Source organism: Melitaea cinxia, chromosome 18 (genome assembly GCF_905220565.1).
Source record: "Melitaea cinxia chromosome 18, ilMelCinx1.1, whole genome shotgun sequence".
NCBI lineage: Eukaryota > Metazoa > Arthropoda > Insecta > Lepidoptera > Nymphalidae > Melitaea > Melitaea cinxia.
Genome location: NC_059411.1, coordinates 5,826,879 through 5,838,641, shown reverse-complemented (window position 1 = coordinate 5,838,641; position 11,763 = coordinate 5,826,879). Strand labels below are relative to the sequence as shown.

The 11,763-nt window shown below is 35.7% G+C and overlaps 1 protein-coding gene across 1 annotated transcript; it reads right to left on the bottom strand.

Moving 5' to 3' along the window:
- Positions 1-425: 425 nt before the first annotated feature.
- On the bottom strand, positions 426-11,676 carry LOC123662009 (26S proteasome regulatory subunit 4). The gene is made up of 9 exons (XM_045596906.1): positions 11,570-11,676; positions 11,205-11,492; positions 10,891-11,061; positions 10,342-10,470; positions 2,646-2,831; positions 2,242-2,342; positions 2,066-2,162; positions 894-1,103; positions 426-690 (listed from the first exon to the last, which is right to left on the bottom strand). Exons 1-9 carry the CDS (start codon positions 11,570-11,572, stop codon positions 556-558), a joined length of 1,320 nt encoding a protein of 439 aa, XP_045452862.1. The 5' UTR covers positions 11,573-11,676; the 3' UTR covers positions 426-555.
- Between the last annotated feature and the right edge of the window lie 87 nt (positions 11,677-11,763).

The following is an 11,763-nucleotide window of genomic DNA, read 5'->3' as shown; positions in this document are numbered from 1 at the left end:
TTTCAATTACTCATTTAGGAGTTTTACATTATTTTTCACGAAACTTTATATATCTAATATTGTGAAATTATTTAATTAAATATTACGAAAGATAATTATTACTATTATATCTTGTTACTAGCTGACCCCGCAAACGTTGCTTTGCCATATATGTTATTAACCCGCTTAATCCCCTCCCCCCTTATAACTTAGGGGTATGAAAAATAGATGTTGGCTGATTCTCAGACCTAACCGATATGCCCACAAAATTTTATTAAAATCGGTCGAGCCGTTTCGGAGGAGTTCAATGTTTAACACCATGACACGAGAATTTTTATTAGATAATAGAGTAGAACGATTCTTAAAATTTGAGAGCTTCATATTCACTTTATTATCTGCTTTTGTTGATTATGTTATTTTTTATATGGAACAAATAAAACATTCAATTTTATTTTAAATGAATTTATTTCAAGGAATACATTAACATTTTGATATCTAGAATATTTGTTGTATCACTTATTTTACATTTCTAATTCAGATGTGAGCCTTAGCAAGATTTTAGTGACACGGTACATTTTAAAGGTAAAGTCCTTCAGGAGTGCCTTCTTTCTTTCTGTAAAGTACACTTTCTTTAGATTTCTTAAAGTCTTCATTGGTGACTTTCATTCGTCGCTCCCGAAGTGCCATAAGACCAGCCTCGGTACAAATAGCCTAAAAATAAAAACCAAATTTATGTAAACATTACTTTGAAATAAAAAACAAAAAAAATTGTCTATGCTTATAAAATAGAATTATATTCTTAAGTGCTAATCCTCAGATGTACTATGGAAACTGTTTATTTTGAAAAGTTCAAAGATATATATTAAAAATAATAAAAACAATTTAAACATGACCTGAGTAACCAAAGATGTTACCTTAATATCAGCTCCAGAAAGGTCATCCTTAGACATAATAAGTTCTGATAAATTAACATCATCAGCTAGAGTCATTCTTGAGGTGTGAATGGTGAAAATCCTTCTCTTAGTCTTCTCATCGGGTAGAGGGAATTCAATCTTCCTATCAATACGACCCGGACGAATGAGGGCAGGATCCAATGTTTCAATTCTATTCGTAGCCATGATTACCTAACATTATTAAATAATAATTTATTACAATAGTTATGTATATTACCATACATATTTCTTATTCACTTTACTTAAATGTTTAATGTATTTATGGTAATAACAAAGTATAAATCATTATCATTATGTATAATAAAACTAAGTAACTACTACACTACTAAAGGAGTCCCAGCACGGCGGCATAAAGGGACTTATATAGTGTGATAGCCCTTTATCCCCCCTCGAACAAGAAAGTTCCCGTTTTAACCCAAAGGGCGTGTTTTTAAGGATATGAGGGCTTTTGCAACCCTTCAACTTGGAAATTAAGTGTAGTGGCGCAATCTGTTGTCAAGTATTAGAACTTCATTCAGAACAACGATTAATTGGGTTGCATTTCGAAAGGCGCTGCGAGCAATTGCAGCATGTGTAGTAATGGCACGAAATTTAAAATTCCAATTCGAATAAAGTCTAAAATTAAATTTGTTACTAGAATAAAGTTATTAAATTTTATGTATTTATACAACAGTGGCTAACTTATATTTTGGAGTTAATGCACCATAATTTTAGTTATTCAAATTAGTTCTGAAAACATTTTAATTAAGTTTTTAAATTTCGCGCCTTTACTACGTATACTACAGCTGCAGAACCTATTGTTACGGCGGACGATAATGTCGAGAACCTTCTAGGTGTGAGAAAGAAAATATTCTCAAACTTTCTCGAATATCCTAGAGCCTAGCTGTCTGAATATATAAGAGCCCGGTGTCGCCCGCCAGGGTTAGTTCAATTTGAAGTTATTTAAAAAAAAATTAGGGATTGGAATTTTTTGTCAAATAGCGATGCAAAGCCGGGGCGGGAAGCTAGTCAGTAAATAAAGTTAAGTAGTTAGTTTGTTTTAAGGTGTGAATCGTAAAAATGTATAATATTGTTAAATTTTAAAATCAATAAATATCCATGAAGTAAAAAATACAACTCTTTCTTTCACTTACTTTAACATCACCTCGAGAGTCAAAACCATCTAACTGGTTTAGTAATTCTAACATAGTTCTTTGAATTTCTCTTTCACCACCAGAATTGGAATCATAACTGAAAATAAAATGTGAACCTTTTTAAATGTACCTAATAATGATAAGAAGATCTAATATAATAATGTATTGTTTCTTACCGTTTAGTACCAACAGCATCAATTTCATCAATGAAAACAATGGATGGTGCATGTTCTTCTGCAACTCGGAATAGCTCACGAACCAATTTCGGTCCATCGCCCTTAAGAAAAAATATTTTTAATTAATATCCACATTAAGTTTTTAAGCTTTAGCAGTCACTATTAACACTATTATTTCTATGGGATTTACTGCAATTGACTTTATGAATAGCGTCTGAAACATGCCGAAATATCGAAAGTTTCAAAATTCAATTGCAATAAGAAACTAAAGTGTTAACACTGACATGTTTATATCATTTTAATACTGTGAAATTATAATGTATTAGGATTTATAAAATGAGTGTTTAAAGCATATTAATTTGGATTCTGGATTGCTAACATTTTCTTTTAAGTTATAGTCTTACCAAGTATTTCTGGATCAGTTCCGACCCAACAACTCTGAGGAATGTAGCAGAGGTTTGATTAGCTACGGCCTTTGCTAGCAAAGTCTTGCCAGTTCCGGGCGGTCCATACAATATCACACCTTTGGGTGGTTTGATACCCATCTCTTCATAGTACTCTGGGTGAGTAAGAGGTAGTTCAACTGATTCCTGTTAGAAAATTATAAAATGATTATAATTGAAGTATTTAGAATCTACATTTTAAAATATTAACAAAACTTTTTGTCTGTTAGGTCAAATGGAATTTGACATAAAATTTGAAATTTTGATGCATTGGATTAGACAAGCTAATAAGTAGTGGTTATGATTTAGTATCTCTGCAATATATTATGTAGTATATATATATATATATAGTATATGAAGTAATGTGTAGTGTATATTGTACATGTATATATAAATACATCCAGATACATTTTTGGCGTCAAGCACAAACTGCGTTATTACGACGTCCCTCAGTTATGCTTACATTTTATATGTTTTTTCTGCGAATGTTGCTTATTTTTTTCATTTTGAATTCCGTGGGTTATATCAATTTCTTTAAATTTCTTTTTTGAGAATATTCTGCTTACAGTTGTGCCCAACCATTTATGAACCTCTTTCATGATACTTATGTTATTGCTTCCTCCATATATCCATATAGCCTCACTTAATGCACCGATTATTTAGCGTCCTATATAAGTAATGATGAAATGAGTGAGAAGTAAGCTGAAATGCGACGTTGCCAGTTTTCTAGTAGGTGTGATCATCTATCGTTAACTTAAGAAATAATTCTATTACGCTCGTTGAAATTTTAACATGTAACGGTCATAGGAACACCTCCAATTTTTCATCTTATAATAAGCTCTCTTAATGAGTTGCAACATATATTTTATTTAGGCTTTTAACATTTTAATTATTGACGACATAGTACATCATCAGAATAATAATATAATAAATAATTATTTATCGTTGTGTCCATTTGTTATAAGTATTCTTTGACGGTTCGCAGGTTATGTCCACTTTCCTGCGAACCTTCAAAGAATAATAATAAATAATGTTCCCTTATCCTGCCACGGATACTTTCTGTACATTGAAGATATTTAAAAAAAGTGATACGGTCTATGAATACAGGTTACAGAATCGAACATTTTTTTATATGTTTGTATAAGTCGTTGTGTCTTCATCACGCCAAAACAGCTAAACGGATTTTAAGTAATTTTAAAACATGGGTAACTGGGCATCCAAGAATACCAGGATATTATTTTTTCTTCTTCGCTGACGAATCTTATAGGTTAATTAAGTTTTATAGCCACAAATAGTTGTGCTGCCTGCTTTTACAAACAACATATTATTATCATTTTCAATATAAAAATGTCTCACGGCTAAAATATTTTTTATACAGACTAAATAGTCTAACTACTTAACTCTATTTCACTAAAATGATTTACCTAAGTCGTCGTCTGGCAAATTTAAACGTCGTCAAACAATATTTACTTATAAAATATAAAGTATATCTTTTAAGTAGGTTTCTAATTTTTTTTAAGTGGATAACAATAGTTTATTAAACATTATACATATTTACAATTCACAACTTAAGAACTAAATATTTACAGATAGTTTTGGTATAAATCATGTCCGCGTGGAATCGTGTCAAGAATGTTGACAGCATTTTCTCGTTGAATCGCTATGCCGATTCTCTGGGCAAAAAAATGCACCAGCCCTCTTGTCACCAGTGGAGGCAATAAGGCGAGGAGTTATCTCATTTAAAAAAAAAATTAGCACTGCTACTCCAAGGTCCAAGTGTTTCGACTGCAAATGGCACAAAGATGTAATTTGAAATTAATGACGAATACTTGTGCCGTTTAGTCGTTTCAGCTTTTTCCGCTGTGGCTCCCGCTTTTAAGGCTGTTTCCCTGACATGAGAAGGAGCAAGTGTGTCAACGCAGGTTGCGTCCCACAAAAGCGCCCGTCCCCTTTCCCAGGGAACCAACGTCAATCCATCAGGTCTCTTGCCATCATTGCGACTAATTCCAGTAGGCTCGATAAGAGCAGGAACGTCGATGGTGGCAAGAGCTTTTTTATGGTATCGTTTAGGGAACCGTAGCGGGAAAACCTACCCGAACTCTTGTTACAGGAAAGGCCGTGTAGTCCGAAAGAATCAACCTCTTTTCCGCACGGAGATCTGTGTTCAAAGCACAGTGGAGCTCCCAACCGGAGACCGAGAGCAATTCTAAAACTTTCATTGTCTAAAAGTGTCCCAAAGTTTTTTGACGGCATTGCGTGTAGCCTGGATTGGGTCAAAAGCCAGAACAGCTGCAAATAACTTCGTATCCTTAATAACAGTATGCGTCAAACTAACGTCCGTATATGTGTTACGTATTGCGTAGCCTTTACCTTATATACGGACGTCGTAAATCTGTATACCTACTATTCGAACCACTACATATTCGACGTCCATGACCAAACCGTCACTAAACAAAAAACACAAATTTTCAGTAGGGGCGCTCAGTAACCAAATAAAAAATCATTGCAAAAATGTATTAAATGTAACAGAACCTTTGTTTTTTCAGATTCAAAGACTGCTACCCAGCCTGGCTTCCATATTCATGCAAAAACGTATAGATAATGTATATCTAATATATAAAATTCTCGTGTCGCGGAGTTTGTAGTTAAACTCCTCCGAAACGGCTTGACCGATTCTCATGAAATTTTTTGTGCATATTGGGTAGGTATGAGAATCGAACAACATCTATTTTTCATCCCCCTAAATGTTAAGGGTAGTCCACCCCTAAATTTAATTTTTAATTTTTAGATAAATTATTTTATTTTTTATTTTATTATGATTTGGCGTTGAAAAATACATACAACCCTATGTTTTCACCCTTCTACCACCAACCCCTATTTTAAAATAGCGTTTAGCGGCAAGACAACGTTTGCCGGGTCAGCTAGTTAACTTATAGAAATATTTTTATTTTTATGACAAAATAGTGTCACTTTTCCGTTTAATATGTAAATTCAATTCGTAAATTCGTTATAGCCTCAGTTTTTCCTTTTAAGTGTACTTTTATTTTATTTTACTACTTAAGCAATATTTTGCAACCGAGCATCAAATAAACAGCGACACGTGCGTAGCAACTTCGGCAAACTGTTTTTAAATGATTTGTTTTGACTTAATTGAATATTTCAAAACCTTCAAATACAGTCAGTTTGGCAACGTCGCAATAGGACGTCAAATAATCGGTTGTATCGGAAGAGTTTTAGCAGAGTATACGCTCTGCAGTGGCGTAGCGTGGTTGTCGGCCGCCCGGGGCGGAAGAAAATTTTGCCGCCCCCGTAGGTAGGTTTAGGTATTTCAATTTAAAGTATACTAAAACTTACTTAGCTGAGTGGCTACGACATATAGAATTTAGCCACCACATTTCATCCCGTGGGTGTCGTAAGAGGCGACTAAGGGATAGAAAAGTTCCAATAATAATAATAATGATAAAGCTTTATTTAATTCCATGCAAAATTCATCAATCCTTATCTCAATTTGCCCAAATCAAAATTTCAATCAATTAAATAACAATACAAAATAATTAATAGTACTTATTAGATTTTATTAGATTAGTGATCATTATTAAGTCATACTATTTAATGTAAAATAAATAAATTAATCTAATATATAAAATTCTTGTGTCGCGGTGTTTGTAGTTAAACTCCTCCGAAACGGCTAGACCGATTCTCATGAAATTTTGTGTGCATATTGGGTAGGTCTGAGAATCGAACAACATCTATTTTTCATCCCTCTAAATGTTAGGGGTAGTCCACCCCTAATTTTTTATTTTATTTTATTTTTAGATAAATTATTTATATTTTTATTTTTTTATGATACAACAGTAAAAAATACATACAACCCTAAATTTTCAACCTTCTACGATCAACCCCTATATTTTATTTGTTAATTATAAACTTTAATTTTTTTGGCAGGATTTTTATATTTATTTTGTCATGACTTAGAATAAAAAAAAAAATTATATTACTCTTAATTTTCAACCTTTCTACGATCAAGCCCTATTTTTCCATCGCAATTTTTATTTTTTATTATTTTTAATAATTTCCTTTAATTGTGATTTTTTTTCTCAATTCAATTTGATCTCCTGCCTTCGCCGGTCGATAGCTATCAATCGATCAGTTATCCCCGCTAGATGTCTACATTACGTTGTCACCTCTCATCCAGCAAACATCACGGAGTAGGGATGAGAATAAAGCCGGTCTCCTGTCTTACTCACTATACTGTTTTCGGCCATTGTTTTTTTTTTGGTTTTATTTGTGTACCGATCGTAGTAGTGACTGTTATACGTATTATTTTGATTTTTCTGTGCACTAACTAAAGCATACTTTCATTGTCTACAACGCTTTCGTTTATAAGTAAATCCCCGCACACTTATATTATAGTAGATAGTTTATTGGCAAAACAACGTTTGCCGGGTCAGCTAGTTAATAATATGAAATAGCAAAGTTCCAATACAACTGTGGAACTAGCGAAGCCGACCGATGGCGGTATAGCCATCCTACAGCTAGCTTTTTAAATACACAACCGAAGACGAGCAGCAGCGTCTTCGGTGCGACAAAGCTAGCCCTGCGGTCACCAACCCGCCTGCCCAGCGTAGTGACTATGGCCAAAAACCCTCATGAGTTCGCGGTAGAATTTTAGGCCCTCAGTTCTCGGTAGCCCCACTATTCCCGGCTACAGCAGCGGCCGCGGTAACGGTGGGGTGGAGGGTGCTGAGGATCATCGGGATACGGGAGGCTGCCACTCAAAACTACAGGTACTACGTACCGGTTACGTATAATGGAGGCATGTTACGGCTGGACCACAACCTTTCCGAACTGGAAGTAAAACCGAGTCTTAAACTTAAACTTAAGTGAAGCATACTGGGGTTGTCTGAAATTTGAAGAGAGGGCGAAGACACGATGATCCTGGACTCAGGGGACTTGTTCTGCTTCCGTGAAGGTGATGGGCTTTCTCAAGGTGGCGTCGATTTTCTGGTCCACAAGACTCTCACTAACAACGTTGTGGAAGTCAGCAATGTGTCGACCCGGGTAGCGTACCTTGTACTTAAACTCAGTGACAGGTACTCCCTAGAAGTGATACAGCTCTATGCGCCGACCTCAGCACAATCTGACAATGAAGTCGAAGCCTTGTATGACGATATTACTAGGGCCATGCATGGGACTACTTCGGCCTTCTACAACGTTGTTGTGGGAGCCTTCAACGCTAAAGTGGGAATACAAGACCGCGACGAATCGAGGATCGGACCACGTGGGTAGGGGCGCAGGAATCGTAGGGGGCAGATGCTCGTCAACTACTACGAGTCGTCAGAGGGGCTCTTGATGAATTCATTTTTTTGAGAAGAAGCCCCAAAGGCGGTGTACATGGCAAAGCCCCAACACTATGACGAGGAACGAAATAGATTCATCATAGCGGATAAAAGGCATATACTCAGAGATGTCTCCTTGGTTAATTGGTTTAACACTGGCAGTAACCACCGACTATTGCGGAGCACCTCTGAAAAGAGCGGGCCCGCTTAGTGAAATCTACTCTCCGACGTACGCTGCCCCAATTACTATGTGGCTCCGAGCAGTTTCAATGGGAACTCCAAAACCGTTTCGATTCGGAAACTACTGGCAACCTGGAAGAGATGACCGACAACATGGTGAAGACGGTGTGTACACTAGGTTGTAGGCACTTTCCGCCGACGAAGTCAACAAAGCAGTCCAACTCTCTTCCGAAGCCTTGGATCTAATGTGGCGGAGGCGCGAGTTGCTCACTGCTCAAGCAGCTTCGCCAGAACAGAGGGCTCTTTCCAAGAAGATACGAAAACTTGTACGCCGAGACCTCCACTGCTCAAATACGAGAGAGATTGCTACTCTGACTGAGCAGAATAGGGATGACTTACTCGTAGTTACGACTGAGCTACTTAAAGCCGTAGGGCGACCTGCCCTAAAAGTCTTGGCGAGAGTCTTTCACGCCGTCACCCACCGAGGTACCACGTCGGAGGTGTGGTCCAGTAGTGTGTTTGGTGCTGTTCTTTAAGAGAGGCGATAAGTCTCTGTCAAAGAATTACACATCGATCTCACTTCTGAGCCATATCTATAAGCTGTTTTCGAGTGTTGTTACGAATCGTCTCGCCAGAAGACTCGACGAATTCCAACTACCAGAGCAGCGAGGTTTCGAAATGACTACAGCACTGTAGACCACATCCATACTGTTCGATAGATTATACAAAAGACAAGAATATAATCAGCCGCTGTGTATGGCATTTGTGGACTACGAAAAAGTCTTCGACTATTGCTTCTCAAAATGGAAAAACAAAAACTACTGTTTATCCAAATGTTTTGGATTAAATTTTTAAATAGCCCAGCAATTAATATTTTTTTTTTGTATTAATAAATGAATTTGATGTAATTTTTTTTTTATTATTTCACTTTATACGTAGCGAAGCACGTACCGGGCCGCTAGTATTTACTAATTTTTTTTTATTATTTAAGTGTTGTTCAATTTTGCCGCCCCCTAAAAAGTGCCGCCCGGGGCGGGCCGCCCCCCCCGCCCCCACTACGCTACGCCACTGACGCTCTGTCGATATACGCGCTAGACTAGCGCTGCACCGTTGGTGCGGAATTTCGCGGAAGTTTTAGTTATACAAATGCAAATGTCTCAACGATTTTTTGCCTTCCGGCGATTTTTGTTGTACAGGTAGCTAGAGCCAAAAGGACTAATGGGACATCGATTAAAAAAGTGGCGTCCGATAAGCGGACGTCTAAAGGAGGTGGACGCCAGTTTAGATGCATTTCGGCCCATGTGGGACGCCTAATTATTAGCAGGATGTATATATTTGTATATATGTATGTATATTATGTATATTTACTTTTTCATATCATATTTCCTGTGAACTCCATTCTAATTCTTTATCAACTCTTTGTATACTTCCTTACCACTTCTCATTTTATATGCTCTGTCCTATACCCTAAACCACCTTTGTACATCTATCATTGTATGTATCACTTTTGTATTACGTTTGTTTATTGTGTACAATAAAGAGTATAATATAATAATATCTTTATATATATATATATATATATATTTCTTGTGTGCGTGTGTATGTCACTGAACTCCTCTTAGACAGCTGGACCGATTTTGATGAAATTTTTTGTGTGAGTTCAAGGGGATTTGAGGATGGTTTAGATTCATAATTTGGTCCACTGGAAAATGTTTATTTAACTAATTTTTTATTTATAAGTAGTTGTTAATTTTAGAATGTTTTACATTGGATCCGGTAGACTGCGCTACCATCGCAGCACCAAATAGTAAATATTATTCTATTTTAATTTCAGTTTGTCTAAACAGTTGGTGCTGCGATCAAATTGAGAAAAATATTTGAAATTTTGTGTTATGGCAAAACGACTAGTTATTATTATAATAAAAAATATCTTTTTCTTTATTATTAAATTTACAGCAAATTGCAGTTATAAATGGGTAAAAAGTGTGAAATAAAATTACTGAAACACTTTACTCCATCATCTGCTACTCTTTTGTTGCATCATTATACCATTAATAAGTCTTGTAAGGATACAATAGCTTCATAATTTAAATGATTATTGCATTCTAACTCATTGGTACTGTGAACTCAATTAATACCTTAATTTCCTGTATCTGTGTATCCAGTCCACCAATATCAGCATAGGTTTCTTGCGGAGCTTTCTCCAGTTTCATCACTGACACCATTGGATCAGTGTCATCACCCAAGACTCCGACAACTGCATGAACCTATTATATAGGAAAAATTAGTTATATATATTTAGATTTTATTTTAATATCTTTATTTAGGTTCCCGCATTGGAGCAGCGTGGTGGATTAAGCTCTGATCCTTCTCCTACATGGGGAAAGAGGCCTATGCCCAGTAGTGGGATATTACAGGCTGAAGCGTATTAAGGGTCTACATTGTGTGACAGTCCTATTATAAAATTCTTACACAGGAAAGTGTTTCATATTTTCATTACACGATGAATAGAATAGAAAGGTTTAGGTTATATGATTCACTTGATGGAATAAGTTTATACAATGCCTTATAAGATGTATAGATCTAAATGAAAAAAACACCAAAGTATGAATACTGTTTCAACCTATTCTTTTACTTCATTTAAAGATAGTGTTAAAAATATTTTAATTGTTGTGATAAAGATTTACCTTATGATTTAATAAAACAGAGCAGCCAGGCTCCAGTTGATCCTTGTCAACAAATGACAAAATACTGACATAGTGTTCACTGCCGACTGAAGTAGACACTATAGCATGGTTATCATCAATGATCTCCTCCAGGGTACCCACTGACATTGGTGTTCCTCTGAGATCATCAACCTGTAAATGGCTGTGCATATTAAAGGATGTAAAAGACAAAGAAAAACAATATGTTGTATTTCAGGGTTTTGGATAAACTTTATATTTTAAGCATAGTATAAGATTATTAAAGCACTTTTTTAATATTTTTCACTTTTTAGTACCTTGGATCGTTCTTCTTCAATTTTCTCTTCTTGTGGCTTAAGCCTCTCTTGATTACGAATAAATTCTTCTTCCATAAGTAGGTAATCCTTTATTCTTTCAAGCTTCAATAACTTCAATCTACAGCGCGTATGTGGCGTAACTTGAGGCAGTTTCAGAGCGGCGTCTGGTCCCTTAGCCTTACGCTTCTTCTTGCCCACCCTGGTAGGAATCGGAGGCTCGTATTTCTTCTTCTTGTCTTTATCATCTTTCTTGTCACCACCACTGCCACCTCCAGATTGATTTTGACCCTATTATCAATTTTTAAATTAAAACTATCTCAAATTTAGAAATTTAAATATAATGCGCTTACAAACTATATACATACCATTACTACAACTTAAGTAATTTCTATTTAATTTAAATCAGTAATTTTTTTTTAATATTCTCGTACATGAAACAGCGGATTACAAAGCGAAAATTGTTATTTTTAATTTGTATAATCTGTATTAGAGATGTACGATAGAATCGATAATAGTAATTAGTAAATCGGTAGCTTCCGTAATTAGTACCGATTATTAT